The 18111-nt window shown below is 39.6% G+C and overlaps 2 protein-coding genes across 2 annotated transcripts in view; one reads left to right on the top strand and one right to left on the bottom strand.

Moving 5' to 3' along the window:
- Nucleotides 1–411, bottom strand: part of Pacrg (parkin coregulated) — a 428615-nt gene extending 428204 nt beyond the window's left edge. The window contains exon 1 of the mRNA XM_052169795.1: nt 256–411. Coding sequence (XP_052025755.1) covers nt 256–411 — 156 coding nt within the window. The remainder of the gene's footprint in view (nt 1–255) is intronic.
- Nucleotides 412–860: 449 nt separating this feature from the next.
- Prkn (parkin RBR E3 ubiquitin protein ligase) overlaps nt 861–18111 on the top strand; it is a 1193927-nt gene continuing 1176676 nt past the window's right edge. The window contains exon 1 of the mRNA XM_052169367.1: nt 861–976. Within this exon, the coding sequence (XP_052025327.1) occupies nt 970–976 (7 nt within the window). The 5' untranslated portion in view covers nt 861–969. The remainder of the gene's footprint in view (nt 977–18111) is intronic.

The following is an 18111-nucleotide window of genomic DNA, read 5'->3' as shown; positions in this document are numbered from 1 at the left end:
GGGGTAGTGGAGAAAGAACACTTTCTCAAGAAGGTGCTCATAAGCTACCCAGTACATCACCTGCCCCAAAGGCTCTCTAACCACCTAGCCTACGTCTTTGCACACTGTAGGGCACGGACGGCTACTGACTGAGTCATTGCCAGCTCAACAGTACCCAGGACCTGGACTTGGAATCCAGCCTAGGGCTTATTATCCTCTACAACCTCATGCCCCCTGTTTCGGAGCAAGTGCGTTCAATCGAGGAAGATCACTTACGACTGAGTTTTTCATCATGGCTTTGACTGTGAAGCCCTCAGAAACCAGGGAATGAGGCTGGTGCACCTGGAGCGACTGTTGTGGCAGCAGTTTGGTCCTCTTCGGCATCTTGTCTGGGCATTTGTTTAAAGTCAGGGTCTCTTTTTCTGCCACCATCTTCCTAGAAAACGTCTTGTTCTTATCAAAGGTGTGGTAGAAAAACCAGTGGCTTTTACAGATGTGAGCAGGGGGTCGGGAAAAATGTAAAAAGGCGCGTTAGTGGTAGAAATTCAACCCCTCGTGGTGCCCAGGGTGATCCAGATGTTTGTCAGCACCAAGGTGGAGGGAGTTTAGGGGAGGGGAGGGGCGGGAAGAGGGCTGGGATCCGAGGCTAGAGCCGCTAAAAGCTTCCAAAGGTGAGCCTTCTGGTTGCTAAGCGACTGGTCAACACTACAAGCCGCTAGTCCCGCCCCTCCGTGACGAGCGTTTCCGGAAAAGGTTACCGGCGGAGACAGAGGTAGCCGCCCGAGGCGAATCTTACGCGTTAAAACTACGACTCCCAGAAGGCTTCGCGCTAGGGGCGGATGCGCGTGCGTACTGCGCCCACCTGGCTCGCGAGGGGAGGAGGGAGGCCTGGATGACTAAACCTGACAGACACGCTGGTGGGAGGCTCGGGCGGGCGCCAGTGCCCGCTTAGGTCCTTCTCGCCCGGCAGCCACCACCCGCCCGGTGACCATGATAGGTACGTGGGTGCCTGCCAGGTACAATCTCTCCGCGCCGCCCCGCGTCCGTGTGTGGCGTCACGTCACACCCCACGGGTCCGAGTGGGATCCTCGGGGGCCGACCCGAGCCACCTGTCAGTGACAGGGCGGAGGTGTGTGCGCCGCGCTCCGCCCGCTCTGTGAGCTTCCTCGGCCCGGGGAGTTCCCCCGCCATGAGCCTGGTCGGGTGTGTGCTGGAGCCTAAGTGTGAGTGTCCAGTCCCGGCCCTGCCTTAGTCAAGGTTAGCCCGGTGCTCGCTGAAGACGCGCTCGCATCTCCACGGGACCCCCGCGTGCTCCACTGCGCCCCCTGACGGCGGGGCTCGCCCTGCCGCACCACGGGGTGACCACCCCAGGTCTGTTGCTCTCAAGCGGTCCTGCACTTCAGAGCGAGTTCACACACCCTAGGGCTTTCAGAAAATCTCAGAAAGCATCTGCCTCGTGGAGATCGCACCCCGATCCGTCAGTTCTGTCGTTTTAAATGTGTCCTCGGAGAGCTGAGAAAGGATAGCCAAGTAGATCACAGCAAAGATCAAAGATGGCTTATTTATTTATTTTCACCGACTGTAACTGGGTGCAGTTTGACCAGTGCAGCTTTGGAAGTGGCCACTAGGGCTGTGAAGTAGGAAGGCTGGAAAAGAAAAAAGGTCCCTTCTGGCAGAGATGTTAAATTCGGAGTCACATTTTTTGGGGGGGTGGGGGGAGGGCGGATAAGTAGAAATAAAATGCATCCTGGTGTTTCGCGCGCATTCCCGTTTGGAGGTTTCCTGGCTGCAGACTCGCCCCCAAGTGATGTCCTGAGGATTTAGTGAACTTGTTTGTGATACATGCCTGACAGGTATCGCACCAAGCACATGTGAAGTTGGTCTATCCGAGATGTGTCTAGAAGACGGATGAGGGGTGCGTTTATGAAGTAAATGCGTTACACAGTGAAAGTGGCCAAGTCTGTTTTAACTCATGAAAGGAATGTTAAAAGCGTGCAGCCCCCACCCCCTCCTCTTGAGAAACATGCTAGGTGTCTAAGATCCTCATGGAAGCAGAGGTACAAGTTAATGATGTCCTGCTGCTTCTTACCTTGGTAGGGCAGTGTGTATTTTGGATGAATGAATTGTATTCATTTTTTTTTTTATGAATGGCACTAAGCCTTTTAAGTGACATTTACTTAAGAGTCGTTTGTAAACCCAAATCTGAACTGAATAAGTGAGAACCAAGTAGGGCAGATGAGAAAAAATATACAGGAGATTTTACAAAAAAGAAATATCTCATATTTTGAAGATTATTACACATGTTTAGTTTCTTTCAACTTAATGTAGTTTGTGGATGATTTTGATAAGCAAATGTCCCCTAAGGCTATATAAATATAGGAAATTAAGACCTAGAAATAATCATTTTATAAAGTCTTATAAATTATTATATTAATAACTTTAGGATGAAACACATTTAGACAGCTTTATTTAGATTTCCATGAACTCTCTTAATAAGAACTATGCCATTTGGATGTTACAATTAAATCAATTAGTAATAAAAAAAAACCAGAGAAATAGAAGGCAAATTTAAAAACTATTCTTTCTTTGGTTATTCTTTTTATAGGGTGAATAAGTGTGCATTTTAACACAAATGATTACATCCTTGTCCCCTGCCCCATGAAAAGGAACTTTCATTAAAAACAAAAAACCCTATATAAACAATGTTACATACATTGTTTTGTTTAACTAGTTGTATTGCCTAATATTATTGGTGGCCGTATTTTAATAAAGTTCTGAATTGTCAGGTTGGAGGCTTGGGTGTGATGACAGCACCTAAAGCAGGTGAGAGGGAGAACAATTCAGAGGAAGCTCTGGGAGGAATAGTTTTGCATTTTTATGACTGATCTTTGAGTAGGAAACAAGGGCAGAGAGCAATTACCCAGAGATCTGCTGCAGAGCAAAGGACACATGAACAGCTCCAGGAACTCAACAGTGTCTTCCTCTGCACAGCACTATTGAGAGCTGGGCCTTCTATACCTCAGCTCTCCCCCACTGCAGTAACCTCCTAGCGAAGGAAATACTGCGCTCTGTCAGTGAAGTCCTTGCTCTGAGAAAAATCCTGTGGTCTGGCTTCCTGGCCAAATAGGAGGAAAGGAGACTAATACTTTATTACCCATAAAATAATTTTCCTTTTATTATTTCAAAGTAGAGAGTTCCCTTCTTGTCATGGAGATGGCTTCAAAAGTACTTACATCTCCCACTTGGATTATGATTGACATGCTAAATGCCTTGACCCAGAGAGACTTAAACCATAATTTTATTGAAGTTAATGAAAAAGTCTGCCTTTGTGAGGCATGGAAAAGGGATTCACAATAATGAAAAATAGAATAGAAAGCTTCCGAAAATTTAACTGAGAAAAATGTAATCTTGAGGGCCTCTTTTAAAACTTTTTTTTAATTAAAAAAAATGAGCACTTCTTTGTATTTAAAATTGATTTTTAGTAGTGACAATTGAGAATTGTACTATATATTTGGGCATTTGATAATATCAGCTATTAAAGTACACGAGTACCCATACAATTGGAAAAGAAAGTTCTTAAATTAAAACCCAGTGTTATAGAAGATATTTAAAATAGAAATGTACCTCAGTGATATATTCTAGGGTGCAGAAGACCTTGGGTTCCATTCAAAAATATTTTTTAATTGATTAAAATATTATTTTCTATATCTTATTTAAAATCACTTAGAGAATTTAACTTTGTATATAAAAGTCATATTAATTCCTGCTTATTCTTCAATTTTATCCAATTTATTAGTTAGGAAAGTACCCTTCCTTTTAAATAAATTTTCAGTAGTCATAGGGCCTTTCAGTATGCATGCTGGTGTTTTGGGGGTCCTGTCCTTCTCTGACAGTGTTAGCATCTATTATCTAGTTAGTGATCTATTGTCACTTGCCAGCAAATGTTTTCTTTCCAGATTGTCTTTTCTATTGATAAAAGGTAGAACATTTTAATTTGAATAGGAGTTTTAGGAAGAATCATTCATTTTACAATGATTGAGTTTTACAAAAGCAAATCCCAGGACTGAGCATGCATTGTATGTCTGGGCTGGCACTAGGTGCCAAGGATACAAGAGTGGAATAAGCAGGAAAAAAATGCTTTGTCATTGTAAATATTTTATCAACATTGACTCTTGGCCGAACGTCTTGCTTTGTTTTAAAACTGGTATGCAGGGAATGTTAAGTCTTGGACTTTGTAGGTGTAGCTGAATGTGCTGTGTACTGCTACTTGTGCCTTAACGACTTTAGATGAAAGCAACTGGACATCTAAACACTGTTTGCTATGAGGCACCCTTGTGTCACAAAATGGGCTCTACCAAAACTTTTGTATAGAAGAGTTTATGTAATTTTATTCAGTTCTCTTTTGGGTCCAAAGCCTCTGAAAAGACTTTGTGCCTTTACAAATGTTGGTCTTATTTCTAAAGGTTTTTCTGAAGTCTGCATTTTTTAAAATTCAAAGCTCCATGGCTTGAAAATGATACATAGAAAGTACTTGGTATTAAGATATGCAAATCTATCCCTACCTCTAAAGCTTCTTTAAAAAAAAAAAAAAAAGAGGGGGAAAAAGGGAAAGAAAGAGAAAAAAGGAAAAAAAGAAAAAGTTCTCCTTATTTCAGAATGTTTAATATTCATGAACCATGTTCAATGCAAAATGCTTTATTCTGTTAGCTTTCAGTTCTTTGATCAATGGAAATTGTTTCTTACCTGCTGTTTCTTCAGCCTTTAATTGTAGCCCAGTGCTTATTCAATGTTTCTGTTTTAATTTACATTTAATGAGCTCATTTAAAATTTTTCTTTGTAGTAGTCCGAATGGTTTCTTTCCCAACATTTATAATATTAAAGACTCAGACATCTGACAGCTAGCTGATTTATATTTCAGCTCCCCAGCCTCTACCATCCATGGCTTATTTACTTCATCTTATAAAGGAGAATTTTGGTTAGAAGGAATACAGTTAGCAATGCTGTTTCCCGTAGTGCTGCTTTTCCTGGTCATCTAGGATTCTAAGTGGCTAATCCAATCTCCTCATCCACCCACCCTCAATAGCATCTTCCTTTCTTGAATGGATGTTTTAGTTAACAGTGATCATTTCAGTATCAGTTCTTTATAAGGTAATATGTTAAGGCTAGACAGGAATGTTCTGTGTGTGTTTATGTGTGTGCGCGTGTGTGTGTGTGTGTGTGTGTGTGCGTATTATTCTGTAGGACATAGACATAGGAGACCATTTATCCCTATGAGTTGTGATTTCCTTGTGCTGATAAGATGTGTTTGTGGTACAGAGTTTACCCTCTCCCTTAGAGAAGCAGCATGTAGTATTTATGTATTCATCCTGTCGCATGTGAATTGTGTTCTGCATTGTACTTAGTTTACATTTAATCTTTATATATGCTATAGAGAGAATGATGTCTAATGTCATCCAGTGCCCATTCATGTTTGTTTATAATGGCCTGATATGTAGGCAAAGGGGTTCTTCTTTCATTGTATATCTTCCCTGTCAAATTTCTTCATTTGTCTTTTGTTTTGTTTTGTTTTGTTTTGTTTTGTTTTGGGATGTATTGTGTATGGTATCTGTCATATCTTAGACCATGAAGACTTTCTGTCAGACGTTTTTTTCCCTATCATCTTGATTTCAGAGAACCACCAAAAAAACTGCCTGTCAGTTGTGGGCTACTGAAGTTTGACAACAGGTCCATATGATTGCTTTAATGTGCTGGTGGTTTATGGGCATTGTCTTTGTTAGGGTTAATATTACTATGATAAAACACCATGACCAAAGCAACTTGGGAGGAAAAGGTTTGTTTGGCTTACTTCCATAGCAGTGTTCATCATTGAATGAAGTCAGGACAGGAACCAAAAGGCAGGAGCTGATGCAGAGGCTGTGGAAGGTGTTGCTCCTTAGCCTGTTCAGCCTGCTTTCTTACAGAACCCAGGAGCACAGCAGCTCAGGGATGGCATCCACAATCAGCTGGGCCCTCCTCCATCAGTCACTAATTAAGGGAATGCTCTACCAGCATCCCAATTTTCTTAGGGTCCCCAAAGACAATAATGTCCCAAAGTCAACAGGAAATAGTCTGAAGACCTCACTCTTGCCCTACCATCACCCCTTCCTAGTTCCTCATTTTTAATTAAAACAAGGGAGGAATGTTAGTTTATAGGCAATTCTGCTAGGTTCCTCCCAGACACCTAACAATGGCTTACTGTATCCTGTGCTGCTATTAGCTGCCTCTGCCAGGAACATGTGGCCTGGTATATGAAAGGCCTGCTCAACGCCTCAGTTCTCTCTCTTTTCCTCTCTCTGTTCCTGAGTGTTCCCAGCTGGTTTCTCTTTATCCCTCTTTCTGTCCTTTTTTTCTGTCCTCTGTCCCATCTCACGACTCTGCTCTCATCTGTCTTCCTCTACCCCTTCTCCAGAGCCTCACTCACTCCCCTCCCTTCCCCCAATAAGCATCTTTTAAACAACAACAACAAAAAAGGATTGAAAAAAGAAAGAAAAAAGAAAATGCTGGGCAGTCTGATCTTATGGAGACTTTTTTTTTTTTAATTGAAGTTCCAGTCTTTCAGATAACATTAGCTTATATCAAGTTGATAGAAAACTATCCAGCACAGGCATGTCATGGGCTTTATTTTGTTTAGATGCAGGGGAACAGTTTCCAGGAGACTTTTTTTTTCTATATTCTTTGTTTACATTCCAAATGATTTTCCCTTTCCTGTTTCTCCCCTCCCCATAAGTCCCATAAGCCCTCTTCCCTCTGCCCGTTCTCCAATCAGCCCCCTTCTACTTCTCTGTCCTGGTAATCCCCTACAATGCTGGATCTAGCCTTTCCAGGATGAGGGACCTCTCCTTCCTTCTTCTTGGGAATCATTTGATATGTGAATTGTGTCTTGGGTATTCAGAACTGCTAGGCTAATATCCACTTACCAGTTACTGCATTCCATGTCTGTTCTTTTGTGATTGGGTTGCCTCACTTAGGATGATATTTTCCAGATCCAACCATTTGCCTAAGAATTTTATGAATTCATTGTTTTTAATTGCTAAGTAGTATTCCATTGTGTAAATATACCACATTTTCTGTATCCATTCCTCCACTGAGGGACAAATGGATTCTTTCCATCTTCTGGCTATTATAAATATGACTGCTATGAACATAGTGGAGCATGTGTCCTTATTGCATGCCAGTGAATCCACTGGTATATGCCCAGGATGGGTATATCAGGGTCCTCCAGAAGTGTCATGCCCAGCTTTCTGAGGAACCACCAGACTGATTTCCAGAGTGGTTGTACGAACTTGCATCCCACCAGCAGTGGAGGAGTGTTCCTCTTTCTCCACAGCCTTGTCAACATCTGCTGTCTCCTGAGATTTTAATCTTAGCCATTTTGACTAATGTGAGGTGAAATCTCAGGGCTGCTTTGATTTGCATTTCCCTAATGACTAATAATGCTGAACATTGCTTAAGGTGCTTCTCAGCCATTTGAAGTTCTTCAGGTGAAAATTCTTTGTTTAGCTCTGTACCCCATTTTTTAATAGGGTTATTTGGCTCTCTGGAGTCTAACTTCTTGAGTTCTTTGTATATATTGGAAATTAGCCCTCTTTTGGATGTGAGGTTGGTAAAGATCTTTTTCCAATTTGTTGGTTGCCATTTTGTCCACTTGACAGTGTCCTTTGCCTTACAGAAACTTTGTAATTTTATGAGGTCCCATTTGTCAATTCTTGATCTTAGAGCATAAGCTATTGGTGTTCTGTTCAGGAACTTTTCCCCTGTGTCCATGTCTTCAAGGGTTTTCCCCAGTTTCCTTTCTATTAGTTTCAGTGTGTCTGGTTTTACGTGGAGGTCCTTGATCTACTTGGAGTTGAGCTTAGTGCAAGGAGATAAGAATAGATCAATTCGTATTCTTCTGCAAGCTGACCTCCACTTGGGCCAGCACCATTTGTTGAAAAGACTATCTTTTTTTCCACTGGATGTTTCAGGTCAAAGATCAAGTGACCATAGGTGTGTGGGTTCATTTCTGGGTCTTCAATCCTATTCCATTGATCTACCTGCCTGTCATTGTACCAAAATCATGCAGTTTTTAACACTATTGTTTTGTAGTACTGCTTGAGGTCTGGAATACTGATTCCCCTGGAAGTCAGTTGAGACTGTTGAGAATAGTTTAGCTATCCTGGGTTTTTTGTTATTCCAGATAAATTTGAGAATTGTTCTTTCTAACTCTATGAAGAACTGAGTTTGGATTTTGATGGGGATTGCATTGAATCTGTATATTGCTTTTGGCAAGATGGTCATTTTTACTATATTAATCCAGGGGACTTAACTTTCAGGAACCTTCTCTGTTGGGTCAAGTCATTGTCATACTTATTTGCATAATCATTTATTAGGAATATTTCTAGCTTCTCAGTCAGTTTAAGCATTTTATAACCAATAGAATTGAAAGTATGGAAGTTAGATTGATCAGAGAAGGGATAGTGATGCCTTTTAAGATTAGCTTTTAGAGGAGGTAATGATTTTTTTTGTCTTTAAGAAATGATAGAATGATAAATATTAGTGATTCAAGATTTATAACTGTGAATTCTTAATCATTTAAAAGATTTATTTTAAAGGTTTTAGCCTAAGAGCTTAGTTGCTATAACTGAAAAATACATAGTTATATTTCATTTTTATATATCAGGAAGTATATCCCCAAATTATTATTTTGGAGCTGTAAGAATTTTTTGAATATTATTATTCAACATATAATATTTAGAATCACCAAATAGCAACATCATGAAAGACCATCAAGAACAAGACACTTGGGGCTGGTAAGGTGTCCCAGTGTCTGTGAGTGCTTGCTGTACATACTTGTCTGAGTTCAGATCCTAGCTTCCATGTAAAAATTTAGGCAGGGCCCAATGTGTGCAACCCCGGTGCTATGTAGTTGCTGTGTTGAAGGAAGAAGATCATTAGTACATGCTGGCTGTTAGTTTAGCCCAAGGTTCAATGAGAATCCAATCTCAAGGAGATAAGGTAGAGCAAATCCAACAGGACAGTTGCTGATGCTGTCTATGCAGCTGTGCATACACTGCAAGTGCATGTGTAGGCACACACACACACACATACACACACACACACACACACAGAATAAAACAAATGCACCATAGCTATGTTTGGTGTTTACTTTCAGAACAGTTTTCTCAGGTAGAAAATAGAACAGGTGGATACTTTTCTGGACTGAAATACTGAGTTATGGCTATGTAATTTGATGAACCAGGTTGTTTATTTACATCCTGTAGATAAAGGGAAGCTTTTCTATACTTCTCACAGGAAATATAACTTTACATAACAACAGATCATCAGGCAGAATAGGAGCAAATAAGCATTTCATGTATGTTTTGCTTTCTGATTGAGTTCATTGTGAATATTAGACACTTGATTTTCTGTAATAGAATAACATTGTTTTTCCTGTTGTACATGCTAACTAATCTACTTGTTGAAAACTACACAAATTTTAAAGTAAACTTTAGTAAAGTTGAGGAGAATGATGATGTAACTTAATTTGCTTCAGTTTTAAAGAATGTATGTTATGTGTAGCTTTCACTACTCTGCTTAAGCTCCAGAATGGGCTGTGCTATCAGCCCCTACCCAGATTCCCTTAAATCCATGGATAAAAGACACATACAGAGTTGTTCATTTTCAACTTGCCTTCTTGGCACAATCATTGGGCACTACTATCTCCTGCCTGCTCTAAACTTTAGTTGCTCAGTTACATTCTCAACTGCCCACCTGTAGGAGTGGACCAGCTCTGCTGAGATCTCATAAGACTTGTCACCTTTTCTCCCTTAGATGTGTGGTAAACTCTCCATTTCTCTCCTTGAGTCTCTCTTTTGCCTCTAGGACTCAGAAGTCCTGATTATCTTTTCTGTCCTCAATTTGCCCATGGCTTCTTTACTTTCAGACCAAGAACCAATTGGGGAACAGGACCTTAGTATCAGGACCACCCCTACAAATGTCAGTATGGATTTTGATTTTAGGAAAGAGTATTGTCGAAAATATATTCCAATTTTCATTATTAATAATTTTAGAAAAAAGTCTAAAAACAGTGTGGGATGTAGTTTTAAAATAGATGAAGAATTTCATTTGTGAAGAAGGAAAAGGTTCTTTTTTTCCCCCTCAAAATAATAAACGAAATGTCCACTGTTTGTTTAGGCCTCCTTTTCAGGCTGTGTGGCAGGCACAGAGGCTGAACTGCAACAGAGGAAAACAGAAGTAGTAGTTCTTACTGGATATGTTGTGTTTATATGTGGTCAGTTGTGGATCCTGCTGAGACACTATTGATTTCTAAGCCCAGTGGGCTTCTGAACAGGTAGAAAAATAAAGTAGACTTCAATTAGAGGGGCCTATGAGTGAGATGGAAGACTTGTTAGCAGGACCTGGGCTGGGGAAGGGCCAGCACGTGACCCTAATGTGCTGAAGAGAAAGTGATGTGAGGAGAGGGAAAAGATAAGAATGTCTTAGAGAAGTTCTCCTTGTCATGTTGTGAAGGCCTTTCTTTAAGAAATGGCAAATTGCTTGCAATTAAGGCCAGGAATGGATGTTAAAATTTTTATATACAGAGATAATTTTGGCACAAGGGCCATGCCAATTCTCAATTATTTACTGTTGGTTAACATCAAAATCATGACCATGCTTTATCAGAACTTAATGCTCTGCAAGTTAGCACACTTGTATTTTGGTGAGTTCCAGTAGAGGAAGCAAACTTTGACAACTGCAGAGGTCCATGATCAGGTTCATGAATCAGATATCTTCTAAAATAATAGCAGAAAATGGCTACCTATGGCTGAAAGGATGTCATTGATTCATATCTGCGAACAAGGGGGTAGAGAGATGCCTCAGTGGGTAAAGAGTGTATCAAGCAAACATGAGAACTTGGGTGCCTATATTAAAGCCAGACTTGGTGGTATACACCTTCCAGGAGCTGAGTTGGGCAGAGACAGGCAGATCAATTATTCTGGCCAGCTAGCTAGTTCATAGGAATCAGTAAGCTTCAAGTTTGCACATGGAAACACACACACACACACACACACACACACACACACACCCCAGAAGCTAGATTAAGCACTTTGAATCTGTTACACTGTTTCCCACCCAGGAGATAATATGATCCTAGGACAGATTAGTACTTTGATGTCATCAAACAAACTGATCCTACAAGGGTTTGTACGTTTAGATTTTTTGACATAATCATTTTTCTGCTAATTCTAAGTCCTATTTCTTTGTATTTTGATGGTGTATGTTTTTTTCTTGATGAAAGGTGTATGCTTTTACTTAAGAGATACCGGCTGGCGAATGGCGATAGGAATGGAGAAAGGCGAAATAGCATGCTTTTCTTGACTTTCTCTTCTCCAGGGTCCCTTGGAAGAACCCACTCGTTGGTGACCCTTGTCTTAGCTAGGTTCAGCAGCATCTTATTTATCTTTGCATTCTCTAAGCTCAGCAGCATCTCCACAGGTACTGAGGTAGGGAAGGAATGACAACTATATAGCCCGATCTGATAAACACAAAATACATTTAAAATGTTTTAGGTTCAGAGGAGAACTTAGGCTCATGACACTTTAGGAGGATTTCAGTCTGCCACATTTTGTCCTGTGCCCCCCCCCCCCCCCCCCCGGTGTCCTTTACTGTTGCATCTCCTTGGTGTTCCTTTAGCACTAACCCTTAGAGTAAAGCCATTAAATCATTTGAATTTTTGATGATGTTGGCCTTTCGAACTGGTATATCTATGTCTGATGCTTAGAATATAAATCACACAGATGACTTGTCTCTTCTACCTTCAGCTTTTAACTTCACATCAAATACATTTTTGGTTCACTGGGGTTGGTATTTACTTGTTTCCCTAGTGTGGCTTTTCTCCATGGGATACTTTCAATAGAAACATATGCTCAAAGCTTCAAAGTAATTACAATATCACTAAAAGCTTCATAATCACATTACTGAAACTAAATGTTAAAATTTGATTTTCCTTGATTCAATCATTTCAATTGACTTCTGGCTGCTGCATGATTTATTGAAGAAGCATGACAGGCCAAAGTCAAGGGGTGCTTAGAGTGCCTAAAGCCTTGTAGAGAAAACTTCCTGGCAATTTAATTTAGGCAGAAATTTATCTTAATTATTCTGAGGTTTTTAAAAGAAAAAAATTTATTTTCATGCTTTTAGTATTTGACTCTTTCTGGTGATATCATTCTGTCCTCTCCAAGATGGAAGAATCAACTTCCTAGGCCTGTTTTATGTTTCTTTGCATATGTGCATGTGCACAGACAGACAGACACACACACACAGACAGACAGACAGACAGACACACACAGACAGACAGACAGACATACACACACACACATACATGCGCACGCGCATGCATACATACTATTACACAGGAAAAAGGGAACTGCCTAATTTCTCTAATTGTTCTAAGCATGTTCCTTTGTGTTATTTAAAAGACAGTTTTAACTTTAATGTTTTTATTGGGAATTCTGCCTAGATTTGAGACACTTGCTTCTGTTTACCATGAGCAAACACACCTCCAGCAGTGCCTTCACATAATTAAATAACCCAACATGCCAACAGCATCACTTCTCTGTTCCTTATGATATGGAGCATTATAAATAAACATAGCTACTTTTTCCTCATTGCTCACAGGGGGCTGAGAAATGATCATCCATCAAGCTTGTGTCTGGTTGTTCTGAAAACCATTCATTTTTATTTTTAATGAAGTAGAGGTTTAAGTGAATAGGAAATTACCTTCCAAAATGACATGAACATTCCTAATTTTTAGCTTGGCTTTTTTTAAAAGAAAAATTATATATGTTGTGAAGCTGTAAATTTATAATAATTTCCAATCATGTTTGATATCCACTCAGCCAAAAGTCTGGATTTTAGAGTTAAGTATTATATCTTTTGCTATTAATCATGTAAAAGGTATTTAGTGGCATTTGAATCTTTTTATTAAGCTTCTAAAAGTAAATTTAGAATCTTTAAATAACTAAATAATTTGCCTTTGTAAGACTTTTGGCAAAGAAAAATAAAATTAGATTATTTTCTGTATCTGGCATGCTTTTTTCTCTCCCTTTAACAAATGACAAATTTAATAAACAGTTCCTCCAGGGGGTAGATTTATTATTTGTTAGATTGTCCTATTCTTTTAAAAATAAAACTTGGAATAAATATGCACATATACCAAATCACTGCTCCTACCATGCAATCACATCACAATATCTTATACACATTATACTTCTCCACATTTGTGGAGTGAAACTCCAGTCATATTGCCCCTTCTCATAATTTTTGTCAGCTGGCACAAACCTAGATATATCTGGGCAGAGGGAACCTCCACTGAGAAGTGCCTCCATTGCATTGGCTTGTGGGCATGTCTGTGGGCATTTCTTAATGGCTAATTCTATGTATTTGTGCCCAGCCCAGCATGGGCAGTGATATCCTTGGGCATAGGAAAGATACCAGAGCAAGCCAAGGGAAGCAACCCAGTAAGCAAAATTTGTACATGGTACCTGCTTCAGTTCCTACCCTGAGTTCCTGCCTTGGTTTCCCATCATCATGGACTGTAACGTATAAGCCAAATAGAGCCTTTCCTCCCCATGTTGGTTCTAGTCAATATTTTATGAAGCAACAGAAAGCCAACTAGGATTTCACATAAACTGGAATTTACGTGAAAAATCTGTGTTATGGGTAGATCCCAGGCAGTTTGATTCTAGAAGATAAAAAGTAACTTGGTTTTGATTTTTGTATATTAAGAGGGTTTTTGTTTATTTTTTAATTAAAATAAAAAATCCAGGTAAAATAGTTCAGCATTAGTATGTCTGTTTACTTTCACATTTGAACATTCATTTTGGGAGTGAGCACATGCATGTGGCTTTATATTATGCATCAAAAGTGTGTTTTACATCAAAGACATAAGCCAGAACTCTTACATTTTTGGTCTTTTAATTATTTCAATAACTTTTTTTTTAAATGAAGATTCAGGATGTAGGTAAGAAAGCAGATATTTTAGCACTGTTAAGAATTAGTGTCTAGAAGCAAGGGATGGTGGTTTATACCTATAATCATCCAGGCAGTTAAGGCACAAGAACTGGTGTGAATTCCAGACCAGTCTAGGGTTTAGACTGAGACTGTCTCAAATAAACAAACTGACAACAACAACAAAGATTCAGGAAATCTCTGTAACAATTTTTAAGGGAATCATCTTTCTACCTTTTTCAAAGTATTGAAAATATTTTAATATGACAGTATTATGAATGAAGTAATTGTGATAGTCTCTAGATCAACCCAAAGACAGCCAGGCAGCCATTTTTGTCTTAGTCATTCATACTGAATAATACTTCTGCAATGTACCTTCCTTCTCTTTCCATGGTAATCACAGTAGATTAAGTATGGTTGTACATTGCTTTGGTCTGAAAGTGTCTTTTATTCTTTTAGAACTATAAGTTATTGAATAATATAAGGATAAGAGCTTGAATAGCTATTCTTCCCACAACTTAACAGAAATATTTATGTGTTACAGATCTTAAGTGCAAGATGGACAGGTACATTTCTATAGTATGCTCATATGCATATGTGTGTGTGTGTGTGTGTGTGTGTGTGTGTATGTGTTTACTTTAAAGCTTAATTACTTTTTATGAATACATTGCTGTATTGCTTAAAGAAGTACCTTTAAGGTAGACAAATTTCAGCACTTAGCTACATACAATGATATATGTCACTGCCCGCAGTTATATCGAACGGGTTACCTGGAAGGGAAACTGGGGATGTATGGGAAGATGGCAAAAAGAGATGGAGACAAAGACAACATTGCTGTTCAGGGTCTCGAAGTTTAATGAACTCCAAATATACAGGCAGGAGAAAACCCTTCCCCAAAGGCTGGAAGCTTCTCAGCAGAGCCAGCTCAGTTGCTCTGCAGGTGGCCAGTGTTTCTCAGGAAACTGCAGGTCCTTGAAGAACAATAGGCTTCACCTTGGTCTGAGCACTCCACCCTAGGTGGAGGGGATTTGGGCTAACATAGGAGTTCCCACTCAAAGGCTGGGAGAAGAACTTCACATTGGTTGATGTCAAGTTCTTGCCAGGTGGCATGGCACCTCACTAAGGCTCCCTACAGATATAATTTTGTTTTTCCCCCTCCTGTGGTAGTAAATAATAGAGACAATTTCAAATTCCATCAATAGATTATGAGCAATATCATCAGGACACTACTCCAATGTGGAGCTCTTATGCTCTCAGGGGATGCTTAGTCAATGACCCAGATATTTATCTCTCTGACGGATTTCCTTCAGTTTCACAAATAGGAGAGAAAATGGAACAGGTGAAGATAATGTCTGATGTCTGCCTTGTTCTTATGTTGTATTCCAGGTGTTGTTCCTGATATATGAGACTTAATTTTACCATGCCTGTGATTGTCTCCATTCAGGAAACCCAAGGACTTCTTCAGAGGTCACATAGTGAGTCTGTGGGTACAAGGACTCTTTCCAGGTCACAAGATCTGGGTGTGTCTCTAGGTGGACCACCTAGCTATTCAAGCTTTGCTCTTCACTTCCTTTTATTTCCTCAGTTCTCTTCTTTTCTCAGAGCTCCCCAACCCCCTATGTGCCTTTCCAATCAGTTTAGAGGCTAAAATAGCAGATGAAGCTAAAAAGTTTCTTTGACTTATAACAATTTCTTCCAGAATTATCTTGTTGAAAGTAAATAGCCCATCTGGCTTCCTTTTCTCACCGAGCAAAACTCCTGAGTGAGCTTTGTGACTGATGCTGGCTGTATTCCATGCAGCGCGCCTGTTGGCCGTAAGCAAGATGAACACAATCTGTTTCTTCTATTTCTAATAAGGGAAGAGAGTGCCTTCATTTGCCTCCTTAATTCATGGCTTGAATTTTATGTCCTTCTTTTGCACAATGGCAGCTTTCCTGCTGCTTTTTCTTTCCTTTCCTTTCTTTTTTCTTTAATATTCAGGTAAATTTGAAACTACATAATAAACACGTTTCAATACAAGGACACTACAATGAAATCACATTAAAACTTGCATTTTCAAACCCTAGCAAGAAGTTTCGAGTTGTTTGACTCCTATTGATTAGCAAGAGCAGGAAGGATGATTGGAAAAGCCATACTTCTGCTGCTTTATTCTTTCCTGGTCTCTGAATGAATAGGAGTGTTTAGCCTTCTGTGCCAGAGTCCATGGGAGTCCTGCAGCCAAGCTCTGCACAGTCTGAGAGTTAACCACTAAGTACCTTAATTTAGTTCCTGAGTTTACTTCTAAGAAGCAGCAGGGACTATCCCTCTGGCCCTGATAATTACCTTCCTACAGGACTGACCAGGGTTTACAGAATAGGGATATTAAAATTTGAATCTGAATTCCCCCTGGCCAAGAAAATCATTTGCTTCTTTCTGTGTTGTTGAGCAGATAAAAATACTGTGAACTTTATAAGCCATTAAGTGTATTTTTACATTGTTTTGTTTTTAAATTTTCTTATGGGACAAGACTTTATGAGATCATCATGCCGTGTTCTTTGATGTCTTGCCATTACTGAAAACTCCTTTCTAAGTCTTATTATTTGAGTTACAAGTTCATAAAGCCAGGATCTTTCTTGACTTCTTTGTTAAATGCCAGTTCACAAATAGGCATATTGTGAAACAACTTGAGGAGTGCGTGTGTGTGTGTGTGTGTGTGTGTGTGTGTTTGGGGGGGGAGAGGGAGAAAGAGGAGGAAGAAATAAGTGTGTGTGTGTTCAGAGGTGCTCAGAGGTCAATCAGAGGTATTACTTCCCAGGAAGCCCATTCATCGTATCTTTTGGGATAGGCTCACTCTGGGATCTGGGATCACTCTGATTAGGGAGGCTGCCTGGCCAAGAGCCCAAGACTATCTTGACTCTGCTGCCCCAGTACTGGGATTTTGGACTCCTGCCATCATGCCAAAGCTGGCTATTGGGGGTTGAACACAATTTGGTGTGTGTGTGTGTGTGTGTGTGTGTGTGTGTGTGTGTATGTGGCAAGCATTTGGTAAATTAAGCTATATCCCTGTCCCTGAGAATGTTTCTTTTTGTAGAATTATAATGAATTTCACTTGATTTAAGGGGATCTATAATAGAAAATACAAGATCCATAGAGCAGTAGATTGCAGGTCCAGGATATTTGGACAGGTGTTGTAGTCGTAAATTCACATCTTCAAATGACAATGTAAATTGTCATGATAGAGCTGTTCTTCTGGGAAAACACAGGGTCTTTAAGTGAGGGGATGAGGACAATCTAAGAAAGAGCCCCACCCTCCTCTCCACTTCCATAGTGCAGCTGTTTCCTACTTCACTCGTCAGACAAACTGCTAGTGTGTGTCTGACATATGGGCTAGCATCATGCACACTGAAAAAGGAGGAAGAACCTCTTTTTACTGCTTCATAATAACGTTTCTTCCAACTTTGACATTTAAAACTTTGTGATAATGATAACAAATTAAAAACAATAAGGAACAAATTAATAGGTATGTTTTTACATTTTGAAATGCTGTATAATTATATTTTTCAGTGTTCATGTTTACACAATTGGTAGAAGCAGTATAGTTACTTGATTCACTTTAAAGTTGATTAATAAGAAAACTCAGATAATTTTTTTTTACCACAAAAATAAAGCGCAAATGAATGAGGTTCTTCTGTATTACAGTTCAAATGTGACAATCTTTGGAAACTCTATGCTAGTGCTGTATACTAAAACAGTGTCTTGAATCATCCTCCATTTGAAGATAAGCATATCAAGGCTTACCTTTTAGATCTAGAACACAACATTAATTACTCAGAAATATTTATGAAATATAACATTGAAAACATTCTTAGGTTATTCTCTAGAATATGTCTGGAACTCAAAATGTATTCTTATTGAAAACATTATATGGTTTCAATTTAGCAAAAGAGCCCAGTGAACCTAGTTTAAATATGACTAATAGCTCTAACTAGACTGAGACATTCATCTGCTTTACTAGCTCATGGGAAACCTAAAATATGAGGCTGAAGCTCTGAAATTGGCTTAGTTTCTGAAGCCCATTCTTTTAAGAAGTTTGGGATCCAAGTGGTAGAGGGTGTTCATAGGGAG

The sequence above is a fragment of the Apodemus sylvaticus genome, chromosome 23 (assembly GCF_947179515.1).
Source record: "Apodemus sylvaticus chromosome 23, mApoSyl1.1, whole genome shotgun sequence".
Lineage (NCBI taxonomy): Eukaryota > Metazoa > Chordata > Mammalia > Rodentia > Muridae > Apodemus > Apodemus sylvaticus.
The sequence above is the reverse complement of the archived record's forward strand: the minus strand, read 5'-3'. Positions and strand labels throughout refer to the sequence as shown.